The sequence below is a fragment of the Chenopodium album genome, chromosome 8 (genome assembly GCF_948465745.1).
Source record: "Chenopodium album chromosome 8, dcCheAlbu1.1, whole genome shotgun sequence".
Taxonomy (NCBI): Eukaryota; Viridiplantae; Streptophyta; class Magnoliopsida; order Caryophyllales; family Amaranthaceae; genus Chenopodium; species Chenopodium album.
In genome coordinates, this window is record NC_137841.1 from 47,071,632 (window position 1) to 47,092,431 (window position 20,800).

The window sequence follows — 20,800 nt, forward strand, 5'->3', positions numbered from 1 at the left end:
GATGAAATACTTGAAGATTGTCAAATAAAGAGGAGGCCAAGGGCCTAGATCATTTTACTCTGCAACAAGTTCCTCGTTCGTCTAATCATCAGGCGGACGCCCTCTCCAAATTAGCATCCTCGGCATCATGTGATACTCCCAAATTAGTATTTTGGGAGGTAAAAGAAAGGAGTATTGATGCCGAGCCAGTACAAATCATTGATAGAAGCTACACTTGGATGGACGAGATCATTTCTTACTTAAGGGATGGATTACTTTCGGCCAATCCTAAAGAGAGCTGGCTGATGAAGAGGAGAGCGGCCTGGTTCGAAATGAAGCAGGGGGAGTTGTGTTGCGGGAAGCCGAAGCTTATATTGAGGCGGCGGACTTTTGTTCGCTCACAAAATCAGAAGCGTCGGCCAAGGGGGCTGAGAAGAAACAATCTTCTCAGCAAGACTCGGCCGGCCAGAAGAAAGAAGGAAAAAAGAGAAAAGAAGTGTGGGTGGCCGACGGCCAGCCACAGAAATCCAAGAAGGTCAAGACGTACGAGCCCTAGTATGAGTTCAACAAGGACTGTTATTCCATCCTGATGGAAATCAAAGATAAGTTTGAGTTTGAAAAGCCCCAGCTGCCGAGAGGCCCGGCTCAGTACATGAACAAGAACAAGTATTGTCATTACCACAAGGACGTGGGACATGACACGAACGATTGTGTCAATTTGAAGAGATTGTTGGACAAGCTAGCCGAGAAGGGCATGCTGAACTCCTATGTGATGAAGTTCAAGTTCACCTACACACGGACAGATAACACGTCCGAAAAGAAATAGAGAAATGATAAGAACAAAGACAAGGAAGATGATGGAAATAGCACTGATTCAGGCTTTGTGGCCGTGATATCGGGAGGCTTCGCCTCTAGCGGCCCAACTATGAAAGGGATCAAGCAGGACACCTGGAACTTGGGAAAGGTGATGCAAACGGATGCAGTGAAGGCCGAACCCTTTCCCGAAGTAACCATCAGCGAGGCTGACCGGGGAGAGGTCAAAGCCTTGCACAATGATCCTATGGTATTCATTATGAAGATAGCCAATCTGAAGGTCGGACGAATATTGATTGATACGGGTAGCTCGGCCGACATTATCAGCCTGGCCGCCTTGAAGAATCTAAGCTTCCCAGAGGATGCTCTTCAAGACATCACTCACCCGTTAGTAGGATTTGGGGGAATGTTATCCACCAAGTTAGGCGGATAGACCTACCCGTCCGCTTTGGGCAAAAAGGGGAAGGAAGAGATATGGTTGTTTGCTTCCTGGTTGTAAAAGAGCTAACTAGATATAATGTCATACTCGGCCGTCCTACGCTGAATGCAGCTAAGGCAGTCATTGTACCTCATCTAATGCTGCTAAAGTTCGAGAGGAGGGACGGTAAAATTGGAACAATCCAAGGAAGTCAGAAAATGGCTAAGGAATGTAATCAGTTGGCCGTTAAGCCTACCACACGCGGACCAAAATTGTCCGAGCCAAAAGAAGAAGGAACCTCACTCCCAGCATACCAGGTCGGCCAGAAGCGTAAGGCGGCCAAGATAGAGCAAGCATAGTAGCTAATGACTGTCGGCCGGGCAGAAGAGTTAAGGCCCCAGCCGGCTGGCAGTCACCAAGATATAGTGCTTGACCCCGATCAACCAGGTTGGACGGTTAGTGTAGGCACTATAGCTTTGGGTATGCTTGGGGATGAGTTAGTTCAACTGCTGAGAGAATTCAAAGATGTATTTGCATTCGAAGTTGGTGAGATGCCAGGAATAAGTCCTGACTTGGCCGTTCATAAGCTGCTCGTGAATCAATTGGTAAAACCTGTCCGACATAAGAAGGGAAATCATGGAGAGGAAAGGAATCAGGCGGCCGCGGCTAAGGTGAAGAAGTTGCTGGACAACGGTTTCATTCGGCAATGTTATTACCCAGACTGGGTAGCCAATGTAGTTCTTGTGAAAAAGTCGAATGGGACTTGGAGAATGTGTGTGGATTACACAGATATGAACAAGGCATGCCCTAAGGATAGTTTTCCCTTGCCCAAAATCGACCGCCTGGTTGATTCGACGGCCGGGCATTCCCTGATGAGTTTCATGGACACATACTCCGGATTCCATCAAATTCCCCTATGGGAAGAAGATCAAGAGAAAACAGCGTTCGTAACTGAGCAGGGGGTTATACTGTTACAAAGTTATGCCACTCGGCCTCAAGAATGCCCCTGCTACCTTTCAGCGACTTGTTAATACAGTCTTTAGAGATCACCTCGGCCGGAATATGGAGGCGTACATCGATGACATGATTGTCAAGTCGAAAGAGCCGGCCGACCATCTGAAGGATCTGCGAGAAACTTTTACCGAACTCAGGCGGCATAAGATGATGTTAAATCAAAAGAAATGTGTCTTTGGTGTTGAGTCTGGTAAATTTCTCGGATTTTTTATTGATCAACGTGGGATTGAGGCCAACCTTGAAAAGATTCAAGTTATCCTGGACATGAAGTCACCAAGGACGATCAAGGAAGTGGAAAGGCTAACCGGCTGCTTAGCAGCACTTGGTAGATTTCTGTCAAGGTCTGGGGATAAGTGTCGTTATTTCTTTCAAACTATCAAGAAGAAAGCCATGTTCGAGTGGACAGAAGAGGCCGAGGAAGCGTCCGTACAGCTAAAAATCCATCTGCATACGTTGCCTCAAAACGTCAGTCCACTCAAGAATGAGAAGTTATTCATCCATCTCGCCATCTCCGAACACTCTCTAAGTGTCGTCCTGCTTGCTGAAAGGGACGGCCACCAGATCCCAGTCTATTTTATTAGTCATATACTTCACAACGCCGAGCTAAGGTACCCCCTATTGAAAAATTTGGGTTGGCGCTGTACATGGCATCTAAAAAGTTGCGGCCGTATTTCCTAGCGCACTCGATAGTGGTATACACTGATCAACCACTTAAAAAGTCGTTTGCAACCTTAGAAGCTAGTGGCTGCATGCTTAAGTGGGCATTAGAGTTAAGGGGTTTGGGCATTGCGTTTGAACCCAGAAAAGCCATAAAAAGGCAGGCCTTTGCTGATTTTTTGGCTGAGATGACTCGGCCGGATTTACAACCGGCCGGAGACCAGATTTGGAAGGTGTTTGTAGTGGGTAGTGCAAAGGCGACTGGTTGTGGTGCTGGAGTCATTTGTCAATCACCCAAAGGGGATAAGTTTGAATATGCTTTGAGGTTTCAATTCTAGGACTCTAATAACGAGGCCGAGTATGAAGCTCTCCTAGCTGGCCTTAGAATGTGGAAGGCGACAGGAGCAACAAAAGTGGATGTAATCTCAGACTCCCTGCTTGTAGTCGGCCAGGTGAATGGAGATTTTGAGGAAAGGGAGCCGACTATGATGAAATACTTGAAGATTGTCAAATAAAGAGGAGGCCAAGGGCCTAGATCATTTTACTCTGCAACAAGTTCCTCGTTCGTCTAATCATCAGGCGGACGCCCTCTCCAAATTAGCATCCTCGGCATCATGTGATACTCCCAAATTAGTATTTTGGGAGGTAAAAGAAAGGAGTATTGATGCCGAGCCAGTACAAATCATTGATAGAAGCTACACTTGGATGGACGAGATCATTTCTTACTTAAGGGATGGATTACTTTCGGCCAATCCTAAAGAGAGCTGGCTGATGAAGAGGAGAGCGGCCTGGTTCGAAATGAAGCAGGGGGAGTTGTTTAAAAAGGCATTTGTGAAGTCGTACCTGAAATGTATTACCCCTGAGAAGGGGCATGATGTCCTGGATGACCTCCACCAGGGGCAGTGCGACTCTCATATTGGAGGGCGAGCCTTGGCTGAAAAGGATACCCATCTGAAGTACTACTGGCCGAGCTTAAAGTCGGACGCCATGAAAATGGTGAAAAAATGTGACAAGTGCTAGAGATTTGAAACCTTGATCCATCGCCCTGCTAACAGTTTTTCAGCCATAAGTAGTCTGCTCCCCTTTGCCAAATGGGGGATGGATATCTTAGGTCTGTACACGCCAACATCTGGCCAAAGGCGTTATGTGTTTGTAGCAGTAGACTACTTCACAAAATGGGTAGAGACCGAGGCTGTCCGGGGCATCAAGTGGACGGATGTTTCAACCTTCATATAGAAGAGTATTATTACACGTTTTGGCGTTCCTCAGTCTATGGTGTTCGACAATGGACTCCAGTTCGAAACACCTCAACTCAAGGAATGATTGGGAGACCAGGGCATAGCTCATTGCTTTGCTTCGGTCGGCCGACCACAAGCCAATGGCCAGGTAGAAGCATACAACAAGTTGATCTCCAATGGTATCAAGCGCAAGCTTGAAAAGGCAGGCGACCTATGGGCTGATAAGTTGGTTAATGTATTGTGGTCCATACGAACAACGGCCAAGAGTTCCACAGGGGAAACCCCATTCTTTTTGGTCTACGGCGCTGAGGTTGTTCTCCCAATTGAGATGTATGAGCCTACTCTTAGAGGGATGTTATATGATGAAGCGGCCAATTGGGAGGCCATGAAGACCGCCCTAGACTTCCTTCCAGAAGCTAGGGGCAATGCGGCGCTTAGGCACGAAATTTATCGCCTAAGGATGACAAGGGCATATAATCACCAAGTGTCAAAGCGTCCGCTAAAAATGGGAGATCTGGTTCTAAGGAAAATGGAGGCTGTAAACCGGGAAAATGAAGATGGAAAGCTGACCCCAAACTGGGAGGGACCGTATAGAGTTAGTGAAGAAGTCCGAGATGGTACTTACCGTCTCGAAGCCATGAACGACCGTCCGATTCCGCGTACATGGAACACTGACAATCTGAAGAAATATTATGTTTAAGTCTTTTCTGAGTACTTAGCCAAAAAGTTGTGTATACAGCTAGGTCTGTTGACCGAGCAATGTAATTAAAGCCGTACGGCCACAACAATGTAATTTTGACAAATTAATGAAAAGTCAAACATTGTTTTATTATTTTTCCATTCTACTTATGCTTATTTGCACTTTCATAGTCTAAGCTGAAACGCCGCGTGAAACCTGTAACTAGGTTGCTTGCAACACAGCAACCCGGTAAAAAAAAATGACTTGACTTTAAGTCACAAGTATACGTCCATCCCTCATTTAGACGGACGGTAAAGGTAAGGTATCCCACGTTACCCCAATTGGGGAAAGGGCACACCTAGGCATTCTAGTCCAACCAAACTTAGAAATTTTAAGTTGAGATAATACTTGAAATTTCTTGAGTATGTCCGAGGGATAGCTTCAACGGACAACTCACATAAAGCCAATTAAACGGCCGAATAATCTGTTGATTCGGCGTATCTCCTAGTTCAAGGGCAATCATTACTATGATTTGATTAACTTGCTAATTAGTCATACCCTTTAAGGCATAAACACTACCAAGTCAATCAAACCAATCAGAATATGGACTAGACGAACGCCGAATAAAGGGGCATACCTCTAGGCTCGTACGAAAACAATTAATTATGAAAAGTTGCAAGAAATTGCTAAGTATAAAACAGCTAAGTGTAAAATAGATATAAACACCGCTCAAAAGGCGGTAAAATCAGCATTAAAATAAAACCGCTCAAAAGACGGTATAATATTTTACAAAACCGCTCAAAACAAGCGACACAAAAAAAAAATTAATAATAAATGGTTCAACAAAATAGAATAAAATAAGCTAAGGCTTGAAAACTTAGATGGGGAAGCTTGGCAACTGCGGTGGGAGGACTTGAGCTCTAGCTAGCCGGATTATCATCCTTGGCAGGCTCCTCCATGCCCGATTGATCCCCATTGGTTGGGGCAATGACAGACGCCTCTTCCTCCGGCTTCTCTTCGACATCGTCCGCTTTCTCCTCCTTATTCTCAGCTTCCTCCTCGTCCTCTCCGGACTCATGGGAAGTGACCACAAGTTCAGGAGAAGGCTAGTCGGCCTTCTTTGCCTCTTCCCTGAGGCAAACGTACTCAAGATGCTTGGTGAAGCGTTCCAGGTAATAGGCAACATCGCCCGCGTCCACCATCAGCTCAAACACATCGAAGAAGTAGGCCTTTAACCACTCTTCGGCATGCCTTGAGTAACTTATCATATGCCCCTGCAAACATATCATTGAGCACCACATATGGCTTGATAGCAAGCACACAAAACTTGAAATACAGGGGGTTAGAAAAAATAAAAGAAAAATAATCGGAAAAAGAAAAGTTAAAATAAAAAGAAAAAGAATGTATACACCTTACCCCTGCTTGCCCCTTAGGCCATGTAGACATTTTTGAATAATCATCAAGGTCCACATGACCAAGTGTATCATGAAATGGAGACATTTTGAGAAAGTATGGAGGATTTGACATAATGAATGAAGGAACTAGATCAAGCCTATGGGTAAATGGGATATGAAAGGGAGATGGGTTAGGCTTAACATAAATGTTTTTACCTTCAACTTCACCCTCATGAATAAGCTTGTCAACAAAATTTTCGACTACCAAAAGATCCAAAACCATTGGTTTCTCAACCAAGGACTTCACGATAATTGGTTGTTCTTCCTTCTCCACTACCTCTATATCATCATTCCAAAAACTTTCACCATCAGAATCATAAATAGATGGGAAATTATTCTCCTCTATTATACTTTCATTTGACGGGGAGTAAATATCATGAGTCAAATTAGCGCTTTCCTCCACTGAAATACAATCCTCAAAACCAATATCATTATCATCATGTATCACCTGTTGGTTAGTATATTGTTGCACAACAAGTAATTCAATAGATTTTGAAATACGTTGACAATCATGCATCAATTCATTAAGCTCCTCATGCTGATAAACAATAAACTCATTCATCATATTAAAAAGTTCCCTACACTCCGATGAATTGGGTTGAGCATAATTATCCACTTGGGGTTGGTAAGAGGAATTAAAATCATGCATATAAGACTCACCTAAATTAGATAGGTTGTCGTACACCTGTCAAAAATAAATTCCTAACAAAACCAACTAACAATGTAGTAGGGTAAGTAGGGTCGAATCCACATAGAGATGGCTATTCAATCTAGCTTTCAAGGTATGGAGAAACTAAACTATGTCATGAAATTGGGATAGAAAAATAGTCTAAATTAAAAGAGGGATAAAATAATTAATAAAAAGACCTAGGGTTATGGTTCACCATGTTTATAGTTCTAAATCTATCAAATATCAATAACAATTCAATTAATCAATTATCTAGAGCAATTGCTAAGCCTACGGTCGGTTCTTAACGCTCTCAATTCAACATATGCAGTTCGGTCGCTAACATAATCAGAATTGCTAATTGTAGGTAAGCCTCTAAAAGTAAGATCTTTCGATTCAAACTCTTATTAACAAGAATTAATCAAACAATTGATCAGGTTGCAAGATTAATAAGAAAACACTATCAATTAGAGATATCAATAATCAAATCATAAATAATATCAATCAAGAATTAAAGTATAAACATGGATTCCCAAACCCTAGAAATAAACTACTCTAGCATGAAATAAATAATAAAAACTAGAAATAATAAAGAAAGCATAATTAAAAGTAAAGAAGTATAATTACCTCTATAAATTAAAGTAACAAATTCAAGGACAAATCCATGGAGGAATCCATGGAGTTGTCCATGAAAAACTAGGGCTAGAGAGAAACTACAATGAACGTAAAATAAAAAGTATAAAAAGGCATAAGGGAAAAATAATATCCCTTGGAGTATTTATATTATCCTAAAACTAATCTAAAAATAATTAAAGAAAAGTAAAATATAAATTACACAAGTTGTCAAACGATTGGACGATAGAAGATGACGTGGCACGAAGATGCTCGATGGAATCGAGGGCCAAGAAAAAGACGTGCTACGATGCCCCTTGCTTGCTGCTTTCGTGGGTAAACTGGAGCTATAGCTCCCTGGTCGAGTGAGCTCTCGCTCGGGGCTGCTATTGCTCAAGGCCTATGCGAGCTACCTTGCGAGCTCTCGCTCGGGGCTACTGGGCATTGTGTCAACTTCACAGGCTTTTAACTTCTAATTTATACGTTGTATATAGGCGTGTGACCTACTGTTGGAAATATCTTCAAGTCTAGTTTCCAATGCAACTTGAATCACTTAAATCCGATCTGTAGAACTCAAGTTATGATCAAAAGAGTGATCAAAGGTCTGTTTTGCAACTTTACAAACCTTCGTTTTTCTTCGTTTCTAACTCAAATTCATTTCCGTAAAGTACATAACGACCCCTGTGAATGATATATTCATGTCTCATGCACATATTAATCAAAATCAACATCCACAAACATGGGATCTCCAATTAATAAACTCAATTCATCGGCTTCCATCCAAATATCATCCGAATCAACTCCAAACACTACAAAAGCGTCCAAATGACTATAAAATCACCTGAAACATTAAGAAAAACACAAACGGAGCGTAATAGTGTACAAAACAAACAAATTATGTATTTACGACCTAAAAAGCGACTAAAAGACCTAAAAAGCAACTATAAACTTAGCATAAACGTGCCTATAAATCCTATATAAATGTGATTTATCAATGGCCTTCCTATGTGCGTTAGTTAGAGACTGGCCGGACAGCTTCATATTCATCTCCTCAGCAATGTCTGCAAACAACCATGCAAAGGTGTAAGATTGTAAAAAGACTTGTGTGCAAAGTGAAATTTTACGCAAAAGGGTATTTAGACTGACCGTCTGAGAAGCTCGGAGGAGTCAGAGGGTTGAAGGTGAATGGAGAGGGCGGCGCAGGCTCGTCACCCTCCTCACCCATGCGGTCAGGCTGGTCGCCCGCCGACTGAAAGGCCTCAAGCCAATCAGATTCTTGGACTCTTTGAACGGGCGGAGTCACTTCTGGCCTAGTCGGTTTTGCTGGGGTCGACTTACCCCTGTCATCCGATTTCTCGGATTTATCATGGACCGGCGTGGCGGCCGGATCCACGGACTTGGGGGACCCGCTATCGCCCAGCCGGGGTTGTTCTCCTTTTGACTGCTTGGAAACAGTCCGCGACGTAGTCTTTGCCGCAGTGGTGGAAGTGGTCTTAGATGCGACCGTCTTCCTTTGTTTGGACGTTTTTCCGTCCTTGTCAGTTTTTGCAGCCGAGGACAACTGCTTTTGCTTGGCCCTGGGGGTTGGAGTTGATAGCTGAAAAGAGGCAAAAGTTAGTGAAAAACAAACAGAATAATACATCAGTGTCCGTGTTGAGCTGGGAAGGAGGTCCCTTCCATCATGCCAACACAGATGCAACGTTACGTCCGTGAGAACCCAGAAAGGAGGACCTTCCCAGCATTCTAACACGGACGAAAGGAAGAGATAGAGGAGGAAAGACGTTCTTACCCCCTTAGTTTGCTCGTACAACTTTTGACGAGCCTTGTAGCGGGCTAAGTCGATTTCCGACATGTTCACCTCCCCGTTTTGTTCTGAATCCAACATCTTGAACGCCTCAGCTGTAAAAGAAAAAGAGGAAAGTGTTAGAAAATTTTTCAATTTCAAAAAACCTATGTACGTACGAAAACTATATATGTCCAAGCGTCCACCTTGGGGAAAGTTCTTGTACAGGCTGTAGGCCGACATGAACGTAGGGTCCTGGAGCCAACTAGATAGAGGGACCTAATTACTCGGGACGCGCTCGGTTTTGCCGTTCCTCTTCACCCTCTTGAATTTGAAATATTCAAGCTAATGCTCTTGGCTGGGGTGGACGGGTGGTTTATCAGGCTTGTTACTCCCGCGTCCAAGCTGAATCGATTCAGCATTAAATCGGTTCATCCGCAAATTAAACTCGACGTCCTTGGTTTTGATGCGGTAGGATCGGTGCTTCCAATCATGCCATTTGGAGACGCAATTAACCACTACCATGTAGTCTCTATTAGAGCTTAGAATGAACCAGTCGTCCGTGTCTAAGTCTAACTTGGTCATTGAGTGCATCTCACAGAAGACCACAAAGTCCGGCTTGAAGCCCTTGTAGATGCACGTCACCCAATACCCAAATACGTTCAACCAGCTGTTCGACATCACCTGGAAGAGGGCGATGTCATACTCGTCTAAGATAGTACGAACGAAGGGATGGAGAGGGAAGCGCAGTCCAACATCCAGGGCCTCCCTATAGACGCTGAAAGCCCTTTTGCGCGGCTTCTCATCCTCCCAGGCGACCACAACATGTGACTTCCTCGGAGGCTGAATCTCACATCCCTCCCTTGGGTGGAGGAATGCCTTGTATTTTTCAAATTCGTCGTTTAGGTAGCCCAAGGCCGTGCTACCCACCGTACAGGCGTACGGATCTTTGAAGTTGTTAATATTGGCGACGTCCTCCTCGGTCGCCGCCTCACCCTCGGCCGCTTTCTCAACCTCTTCCTCTTCCTCTTGTTGAGGAGTATTCCCAAACTCAGAGGACAGCACTCTATCCAGATCGGCTACCTCTGCTGAGCTGCGGCCCCTAGAACTATGGCCGCCCCTATTTGAGGGAACGTCTTCAAGAATTAATGGGCTTTTGCCTTTGTCTTTGGCAGTGGCCGCCTGACTTCCTGTAGGAGGGGCACTGCGAGGAGGCAGGTCGGACAGTTCATTAATCAAAATCCCAGTCCTTGGCCTGTCCGACCTGCCATATCGGAGATAGAGTTCAGAAGGAGTTGGGATGGACGGATCAGCGTCCGCCCTGGAAGAGGAAGGAGGTCCTTCACGAAGTAGAAACTCGGCCTCATCCATGACCGAGTTGGCATATTAGGGGAACATTAGTTCCGGAGTTCGCCTGGACGTTCCCACCACAGTAGAAGCGCCCTGAGTTCTTTGGCGAGAAGTAACCTCCACGGCCAAATGATGAGTGCCCGTGGAGGCAGTTGTCTGGGTAATAGATCCGGTCTCAATATCAATATTATTTGGGTATAGGGGACCCTAGGATTTACCAGATTGCCGTCTGGATTTCTGGCCGCGTGACGATCATGCGTCTGCATGGTTCTTGCCATGTTCGACTGCAGGGACAGAGAATAATAGGTGGAGGTGAGTTGGTACGCACTAGAAATGGACCCACTCCATGAAGGTGACAACTCGTCTCCGTCCACTCTAGACTCCTCAGTCCTAGGCGAACGGCCGGCCTCATGAGGAGAAACGGACGAAGCCGAGTGTTGAGCCAGATTTAAAATAAATAAATAAATAAATATATTAATAATACAAGGGAAAGAAAGCAAGCGGCCTACCTCTGTACGTGTTGAAAATTTGAAAAGTTCTTGAAGGTCTTGAAAGATTGACCGGAAAACTCAAAAAGTCTCCGGGAAACTCAAACTACGCGGCGGAGCTCTTGAAGATTCAGGGGAAATCACTTTCTCTCTCTAGAAATGCTCTGACTTCTCTCTAGAATTCTCAAGAATGTAAAGTCCCAAAATGAGGTCAAACCCCTTATATTTATAAGCAAAATTTATGGGGGTAAAATGGTAAATTCATCTTTCCCGCCTAGGAATTTAAATGGATACTTTTTTGAAAAACTTAACCTAGAATTCGGAAGGTCGTTACAAGGGATCCGTCAATTTGGATGAAAAAAGGGACGGACAACTAACAACGCATATCGTCCGCACCTTTCTCCAAAAGCCTAGGAGGCAAGATCTGGCCGCCTAATCTCTGGACCATATCAGTTTGGAAAAATTCCACACGGACAGGACATGACTTTCAGTCTAAAAATTGTTCGCCCCTTCAATTGGCGGACATGATCTGTCCGCCCCTGCATACAAGCTCAAATCTCTGCATGCTCGGACGCATTAAGACGAGTAGAGGATCAGAGGAGGCGGCCTGTAAGCGTACGAGCCACCCCCTCTGAGGGGCAAATGTTTAGGGTAAAAATACCCCGTATACGTGGACCAGTCCCGTAGCGACACGTGGCCCAGTGAGAGGGTGACACGTGTCACTATGGGAAGATGCCACACATTCAGGTTAAAAGCACTCAAGAGCACAGACCAATCTTGTAGCGACACGTGGCCCAATGAGAGGGTGATACGTGTCACTACAAGAAGACACCACGTGTTTAGGGAATATAAAACCCCTGAAATCAGCACAAAAAGGGGCCTCATTACATCATGGCCCAAATCCCTAGAGATATCCCTAAAAGCCGCAAAACAGCGCCCCCATGTTACACGTGGTATCGCGTGATTGCGCAGCCAATCACGTCACGTAATTTTAGGGTACAAACCCTAAAAAGGGCACAAGTTCCCACCCCTATAAATACCCCAATCATTTATGATGGGAGGGGTGGATGATGACATTACAAAGAAAAGAGCATTACATAGCTCCAACTTCTCTCTACTTTCTCTCTACTTTCTCTCTCTAGCCTTTTCCGTTTCCGATCACTAACTTGATCGTCAGAGGCGAATATTTCGACAAAGGACTATTCGTTGTTTTGTAGGTGTCTTAGTCTCGTTGTCAGGAGAATGTGACCAGTATCCGAGGAAATCCAAAAAATCCCTAAAACACCCTTTTTATAAAATAATTCTTAATTAATTAATTAGAAAATACGTATGAAAATATGGGGTATTACAGTTGTCACGAGAATTAACTTGGATAATCTCTAGTTAGAGAGCGAGACTCGAACGCATAATATCTTCCTTTTTCACAAAAGTAAAAATTAAACAAGCAACATTGCATCATGCATAATCATAGCATACTTTAACCATTGGGGATTGACTCATTGACTAGGGTTTACCAACAGGCTTCTATCCCAAACTCAATAACAATCATCCCACCCATATCGCCAACAAAATGTTGGGAGGACTATGTCATGGGTCAACACGTTGAGTGGTTGATTCGTGCATCGTCCCTTAAGATATGGTACCTTTGGACACCCAAACCTTGACCTTAGAATGACATTGTATGCTTTGACAGTTCCTTTTATGTGACAGTTGATCTTGATATGTTTCAATCGAAGGTGAATTCATCAAGTACTTGGAAGGGAATTTTAAGTAGTATTGATATTGTGAGAAAAGGAGTGAATATGGCGGTTGGTAATGGGTCTTGAACTTTCTTTTGGCACCATAGATGGGCAACGGAACAACCTCTACTTGAGTTAGCAAATCGAGAACCGCCTATTGATGTGCAAGATATGACGGTTAAAGAAATGTGGGACTCGAACACTGGCTGGAAATTGGAACAGTTTGTTGATTATTTCCCAGAGCAAATTTTAGGGGAAATTGCTGCTCATTGTGTGATTGAAGATGATGAGTATGTTGATGAAATATATTGGAAAGGTACTCCTTCAGGGGGCTTTTCAATCAAGTCTGCGATTGATATTATTCGAGAAGATGTGGCAGTTGATCCTCATGATTTTAAGGGGTGGAAGCTGATCTGGAAACTGCCAGTTCCACAGAGAATCCTTTTCTTCTTGTGGCTTGCTATGCAAGATCGATTAATGACAAACAAAAACAGATTTGTTCGATCTTTTGCTGAGGATCCTAGGTGTATGGCTTGTGGGGCGAATGAGGAAACTACACAGCATATTTTGCGGGATTGTCCTATAGCTCGAAATATTTGGTGGAAGCTTGGAGATCGAGGCAACAACAATAGAGATGCTCCTATGTTTGCTAACTGGTTGATGGAGAATATCGTGGGTGGTGACTTGAATAGAGGAGATGAATGGCCAAGGGTATTTGCAGTCACTTGTTGGTGGCTTTGGAGGTGGAGAAACGAAAGGTCTTTCAATGCAACTCTAAATATTCCTGTCGATCCAATTGTGTTCATTTTTGCTAGAGTTGGATTAATAAAACAAGCTTTGGAAAGCAGAGCTCTTATGGGTCAGCAAGGTGGTAAACCCAAGAGAGAATTGATTTATATTCGATGGATGACTCCCAATGTGGGATGGGTGAAGCTTAACACAGACGGGGCTTCGAAAGGAAACCCAGGAGCAGCAGGGGCTGGGGTATAATCAGGGGTTGTGGTGGTGAACTATTTGAGAGCTTCACCATGAACTGTGGTATTTGCTCCTGCACTAAAGCCGAGCTTATGGCTGTGATGAAGGGTCTTCAAGTAGCTTGGGAAGGAGGTCATCGTAGAATCGAGCTTTCTGTGGACTCGGAGGTGGTTGCTCGTATGTTGGTAGAGGATGTTCCTGCCAATTCTCCTTTTATTCATATCTTGCGTAAGTGCAAAGCCCTGATCTCTATAAGAGATTGGGAAGTTGCCATATCACATTGCTTTCGTGAGGCTAATCGTGCGGCGGATTGGCTTGCGAATTACGGTGTGAATGCAACACCATCCTTTTTTCTTCTTGAGGCGGTCCCGATGGATCTTCAGACTGTTTTATTGGAGGATTTGGGCGGTGTAGCTTTGGGTCGGATGGTGCCGCAATAGAATAATGTCTAGCTATGCCCTTATGGCATTATGTTAGATTAACTTTGGCTAGGCGTTTTTTGCTTTGGCTGCTTTGTTTCTTTTCTATTTTATTTCTGTTTGTTTGTGTTTAGGGGCTTCGCCCCTCTTTATCACAAAAAAAAAAAAAAAACAGTTCCTTTTATGTGCTTATGTGACTACATGAATATGTGCTTTGTATCCTATCTAACTAATTCCAACTTGTTACTTAGAGATATAATTAAAAAAAAATTTCGCAAAAACTATGATTCGACAAAAACAAAAAAAAAAAAATGTTGTCTGCACTTCGATTTAAAAAAAAAAAAAGTTTGAAAAATTGTCGATCCTACCTGGTAACAGTTGCGCGCGTCCTCCAAGCGCAAGTTCAGAAGTTGCGCGCGGCACCTCTGCGTAACTCCGTGTCTTGCGCGCGCCCACTGTTCAACATTAACTTTGACTCTTTACGAGCAATATCATACGGAGAAAACGATATTACCGCTTCAAAATTAATCGTTAAGTATGTAATAAAACTATCTCTTTGGCTAACAACGTTGTCCAATTTAGTTACCGATTACTATCATGTTAATGTGGATATTAATGTGGATTCCATTGAAATTTTGGAATTGAATTTCACAATTTGAAATGAAATTAGAGTATCCAAACGCAACCTAAACTTATTTGATTTTTCGAGCATTGTTTGATTGCTAATGTACTGAATCAAATTTGGTTGCTGATGTATTGCAGAACCTTTAGGATTGAACTATGAAGTCTGCTTCTCCCCCCTCTGTTTTCGAAGCTTTGAAGGCCGGTGCTCGTGCCGCTGTCGCTGTCAAGAAATCCCAAAATCTCAGCATTAACAAAAGAAAGAGAAAACAAAAATCTGTAGAACCAAAACCTCCAATTCCGGAAAATCCTTTTTTCAAGAAAGGTAAGGGAAACCCGGTTGAGATGCCGTCAAATTCTGTTTTGGTGGAGCAATTAGATATTCAGAAGAGTGAATTAAAAAACCCTTTAGCCAAGAAATTTGAGGTGGATGTTAATGTGGATGAATTTGTTTCCAATTTGATGAAGGAACCGGCGAGTTTTGAACCTAATTCAGCGGCTTGGTGGAAGGATGGTGATAAGGTTCCGTTTCTTTTTCTTGCCAAGGCATTTGATTTAATTAAAGGTGAATCGGGTAGGATTATAATAACTAACATTACTTGTAATGTGTTGAGGACTGTGATTGCAATGACTCCTGATGATCTTTTGGAGGTTGTTTATTTGTTGGCCAACAAGATTGCTCCAGTTCATCAAGGTTTAAAGCTCGGAATTGGAGATGCTTCGCTTATTACGGCTCTTGCCCAGGCGTGTGGAACTAGTCAAGATGCTGTTAAGAATAAGTATAGGGTAATGTTGTTTGATTATATGTTTGGTTTACACTTAGTTGGCATTTATTGTTTCGAAGGCATTTTATGTATGTTGACTTGCAATATATGGATGTTTGGTGATGTTTTAGGGATAGATATGATCGTATCTAGTGTGAATGTCTGTTAGTTTGATGATAAAACTTGGTTTGTTTGGATGTATGCTCATAAAAGATGTATGTTGAACTGTTGAAGTTTTATGTAAAAGATTATTGGGAAGCATGAACTCTATTTGTTGTTTAGATGGTAGAATTAGCCGTTCTTGGTAGCTAACACATTTTCAAGTAGGTGTTTTAGCTGTGTTTTGTCTTTACGTATCCTTCACTGTACTTGCTATGTTTTTCAGGAAAAAGGTGATCTTGGTGATGTTGCCGAAGCTATCCGCACCAAGCAGAGTCTGATTTGCCAACATTTACCACTGACAATTACTAAAGTTTTCAATACGTTCCAGCAAATTGCTCAGGTGGAGTGTTCAATGCTTATGTTTTAGCTACATTTTATATGCTCTTCACTTGGCATAATGGGTTTGGCTTGAGAGGGAATGTGAATTTTTGACGGTTTTGCTATAGTTTAATTTCCTCATTTTTTTTGTTGCAATCCGGACTTTCGACATTATTAACAAACCAAATAATTATACCAAGTCAAAGGATGTTTTTTTTGGGAAAGGACAAGTTAGAGGATTTGATTTGAAGTAAATTGGATATGTTTTTGTTCATTGATGATCTGCTGCTTTTGTTTGTCATATTTATAGGTTTCTGGAAGCAATAGTCTAGAAAGGAAAAATAATTTGATCAAGTCGCTTATTGTGGCTGCCAAGGATTGTGAACCTGTCTATTTGATCCGGCTACTGCTGGTTATTGTTTTATTATTATTTTAAAAAAATTTCAATTATTTTTAATTTTCTGTACATCATTATGTTTGGTTTGCAGGCAAAATTGTGGATTGGTTTGGCAGAGGAAACTCTTCTTACTGCACTGGGACAAGCTGATGTGTATTCCGAAGGGCATCCAAAGCCCCCATTTGATATTCAATCTTCAATGAATGAGGTAAGTGGTGTTTGAATGAAATCTATATCGACACTTCACATGGTAGATTGGCATCAAGGTTGTCCTTGATTTTGTTGAATACTGTCTTGCTGTTGTGTGTTCTTTGTTGATTTCTGAGGATATTGAGATATTAGCTGCTATATAAGGTATTTTGAGACAAATTTTACTTTATATTGGTGTATAGAAAATGTTTGATGATCTGCTTCCCTGTTTGTTAACCCAACACACTGACCGAAAATTACTGGTGCTTAACTAGTGTATATGTTGAATTTTTTTATATTTTTGGAAATTATAAGATTTTTTTACTCCTAACACCAATTACATCAAACTCTCAATAGGGAGAAAAACTGAGAGGCAACAGGCTGCCCAGAACACTTAAACGAGCAAAAAAAACTATAAAATTAGCTCTTCAAGCATTTTCTTATCATTACATTTGATTTTCTTAGAACTAATACCTAACAGTCTAGCTCTAATATCTGCTTTAATACATTTTATAACTGTATTTACAAAAAAATTCTAAAGATCCCAGAGTGCTGCATTCCTGGTTCTCCAAATCTGATAGGCCACTGCAAGGGCACAACCTCTGATCAGACCACTTAAGAAAACCTAGCTCCCCTTGCTTTCCTGTTTGCTGCTGTCAAACTGTTATGAAGAACTTCCTGAATGTTGAAATTATATACATTTGAAGAAAAGATAGTCATGGATCTCATTTGCTTCCCTACACAGCAGGCAGTCAGTACTGGTAATTTGCTCCAATTGCATGCAACCTGCCTCTAGTCAATAATCTCCCTTGATGCTTAGGAATAACCCATCTTTCCCACACAAGCTTACCACAGTTGCATCTATCCTGAGGCCTTAAAAGTTTATGATTCTTACTGATCTTGTATTCACACTGCCCAAAAGTGGCAGGATTATACACACTCGTTAATTTCTCTTCACATATTTTCTTCCAATACCAGCTTGCAATAACCTTGGACTGATATTCATACCGGCTACAAAATTTCTTTTTCTGAGCTAAGGCTTGGACATGCTTAAGGCCACCTCCAGCTTTCATTTTACAAATTTGCTTCGAAGCAATATAAATTGGCTTAGTTTTTAAACTTCCATGCCATAAGAAGTTTTTGCAGACAACATCTATACTTATATAAAAAAACGTTCCTAAAACAGATTATGTTTCACGTGTCACCTTTTTTAAGTTCGACGTGTCAGCCATATGCGCCACATGTCAATATGAACATGACATGTCATTTTCACATGTGTATTAGGTTTGCATCTAAAAAATGATTATAACAACACTTGAATTCAATACCAACAAGTCTTAAGTTAAGAGTCTTACCATCTTAGCTATTTACTAATTGTGTTTTTTTATCCAACAAAATTATAGTTAACTTAGATAACTTAATTTGTGTCTTATAATAATATTTGTTTCCATTATGTAATGATTGAGTTTGACAACTAAAAAATGTTTAAAGCAAGACTTAAAATCGAAACCAACAGGTCTTACTATCTAAACAGTCGACTTTGATTAACAAATTAAACAAGTACAAACTAGCAACCCGGGACATTGCCCGGGCCACACACTAGTTTATATTATCAAAAATAGCCTTTGGTAACACTATGATTTGAGCCTAATAGACTTGAATGCTTAAGAGGACAAAGTTCATCAAAACTAATATAATAGCAAAGAGAAGTGTTTAGAGCTCCAAACTTTGCTACCATAGTAGTTTTGATGAACTTTGTCCTCTTAAGCATTCAAGTCTATTACTCCCTCCGTTCCCTAATGTTTTTTACGTTTGGAATTATGCGCGGTAATTAAGAAGTTGTGTAAAGTTGAGGTATATTGGAATATTTCAATGATTGAAAGTACAATTTTATTGAAAAATACAATGTCAAGCATGTGGGGTGAAGAAATTAGAGGAGAGAGGAGAGAGAAAGTAATAATAAGTGTTGAAAAACTATTAAAATAGTACAAAAAGTACAATAGCACATGGAAAAGTAATGACTTTTGAGTAAAAAAAGTTGTAAAATATGGGTAATTTTGTCCAAAATTTATGACCAAAACAGAAAAGATACTAAATGTAAAGAATAAAAGGAACACCCTAAATGGAAACGTAAAAAACATTTAGGAACAGAGGGAGTAGTAGTTTTGATGAACTTTGTCCTCTTAAGCAAGACTTGAATGCTTAAGAGGACAAAGTTCATCATTACATTATTTGGTAACCAAATGCTATTAATTTAAAAAAAAAAAAAGAATGCCTATGAAGAAAAAACATGGGCTAAAAATAAGTTAATAATAAAACAAAAAAGCCAAAAAAATAAAAATAATAATTAATATATGCAATGCTCTAAATTCCACGTCATATATACAAGTACAATAAAGTAAAAAAACAAAATTAAAAAGTATAAACAACATGTGAGCTGCTGGCCATCTATCGGTATGTCCCCATTAATCTCTCCCTCCTATATCTTCTCTGTAAACCCAAAAATGCCATTTTCAATATTTTTGTTTCACTCATTTTTTCCCCTGGCTTCTTTTCCTTCCTCCAACAAAGCCCAAGCGTCTGTTCTATAACGAAACCGCCGATTTTTGTTTCCATGTTCTCAGCACTAGCTTGTAGTAGCCTTGGAAGAGACCTCCAAGCCCTTTGTCAACAATTTTACTGATCTAGTTTTACCTTTACAGCACAAATTGTAATCATCTGCTAAGCAAATGTGAGTAAGTCCAACTTTTTGCATCTAGGGTGGAGCTTGAAGTTTGTGTTTGTGCTAACTATCTTTAGTACCCTAGAAAGGTACTCAATGCACAAGACAAACAACATAAGAGGGTCTTCTTGCCTTAATCCATGCATAGAGCCAAAAAATCCATGCATAGAGCCAAAAAATCCATGCATATAGCCATTAATTATCAAAGAAAATCTTAAAGATCTCACACATGTCATAATGGTATTGATGAAGTAGGTAGGGAAATTGAAAGCTGTCATTTTTTCCTCTACGAAGTCCCATTCTACAATATCATAAACTTTCTTAAGGTCGAATTTAATGAGATAGCCTGGGTGAGCAGTTGATCTTCCATATTGTCTTACTATATCCTGGCATACCATGATGTTATGCACAATGTATCTGTTGTGTACAAATGCACTCTGATTCTTTGCTATGAGAGCATCTCCAATGGGAGTACTCTACTTCCATACTTTTTCCCTCTCTCTCCCATTCTCCTTTTGACACATCATCTACTTTTTCCTATACCCCACTTTCCACTATCATAATACTCTTCATCTTCCTCCTCCTCCATAATTTCCCACAACAAGAGGATCCTCTTGTCATACTCTTTTATTCTCTATCTCTTTAATATATATATATATATATATATATTTGTCACTACATTATTGTACCTATTATTATATATATCACTACATTATTGTACCTATTATTATTTAGTATTAAATTAATTTTGTTTAAATTTTAATTATAGTAAAAATATTTGTTAGTAAAACGTAAACATATAGTTAACTTTCTAAGATAATAAAATAGTAAATATTTGTAAAATAGTATAATCAAATAGTACGCTTAATTTGCATTAATAATAACATTCATTAATAGCTGAAATAATAACAAACCAACATGAAACTAAAAACAACAATAACTAGAAAATAACGACATTAAATTAAAATTAACATAAAAATAAAAATAATGATAACAATACCAATCTCCTTTTCTTACACACATTGTTTAAGTTTAATTTGGTCCTTGAAACTTTCTCCAAACATGTTCAACCAAATCGTTTTTCAACGACACATGTATTTGTTTGTTGTGAAGCTCTTCCCTTTTGCCCATAAATCTGCTTAAATCTCGATCCATGTACTCGTATCTTCCGCGACTAACAAGGATGGGCCCGCGATTAGCGTTTTCACTTGATGAACTAGCTAGTGTCTCGGGTTGTTCTTCCGCAAAATCAATACACGGATCTTGATAATTTCGATACATATGACGTTCATCTTCTACAATCATGTTGTGCATTATAATACATGCCATCATAATTTTCCAT

The 20,800-nt window shown here is 41.0% G+C and overlaps 1 protein-coding gene across 8 annotated transcripts in view; it reads left to right on the forward strand.

The window, feature by feature from the left end:
- Positions 1 to 14,828: 14,828 nt before the first annotated feature.
- Positions 14,829 to 20,800, forward strand: part of LOC145641844 (DNA ligase 1-like) — a 29,869-nt gene continuing 23,897 nt past the window's right edge. For 3 of the 8 annotated variants that reach the window (XM_081692829.1, XM_081692830.1, XM_081692832.1), the window contains exons 1-5: positions 14,829 to 14,956; positions 15,048 to 15,692; positions 16,056 to 16,172; positions 16,461 to 16,562; positions 16,639 to 16,755. In XM_081692829.1, the coding sequence (XP_081548955.1) occupies positions 15,066 to 15,692; positions 16,056 to 16,172; positions 16,461 to 16,562; positions 16,639 to 16,755 (963 nt within the window). In that variant the 5' untranslated portion in view covers positions 14,829 to 14,956; positions 15,048 to 15,065. Of the gene's footprint in view, positions 14,957 to 15,047; positions 15,693 to 16,055; positions 16,173 to 16,460; positions 16,563 to 16,638; positions 16,756 to 20,800 lie in introns of those variants that run through there. The other 5 variants (XM_081692831.1, XM_081692833.1, XM_081692835.1 and 2 more) reach the window with 4 other exon arrangements.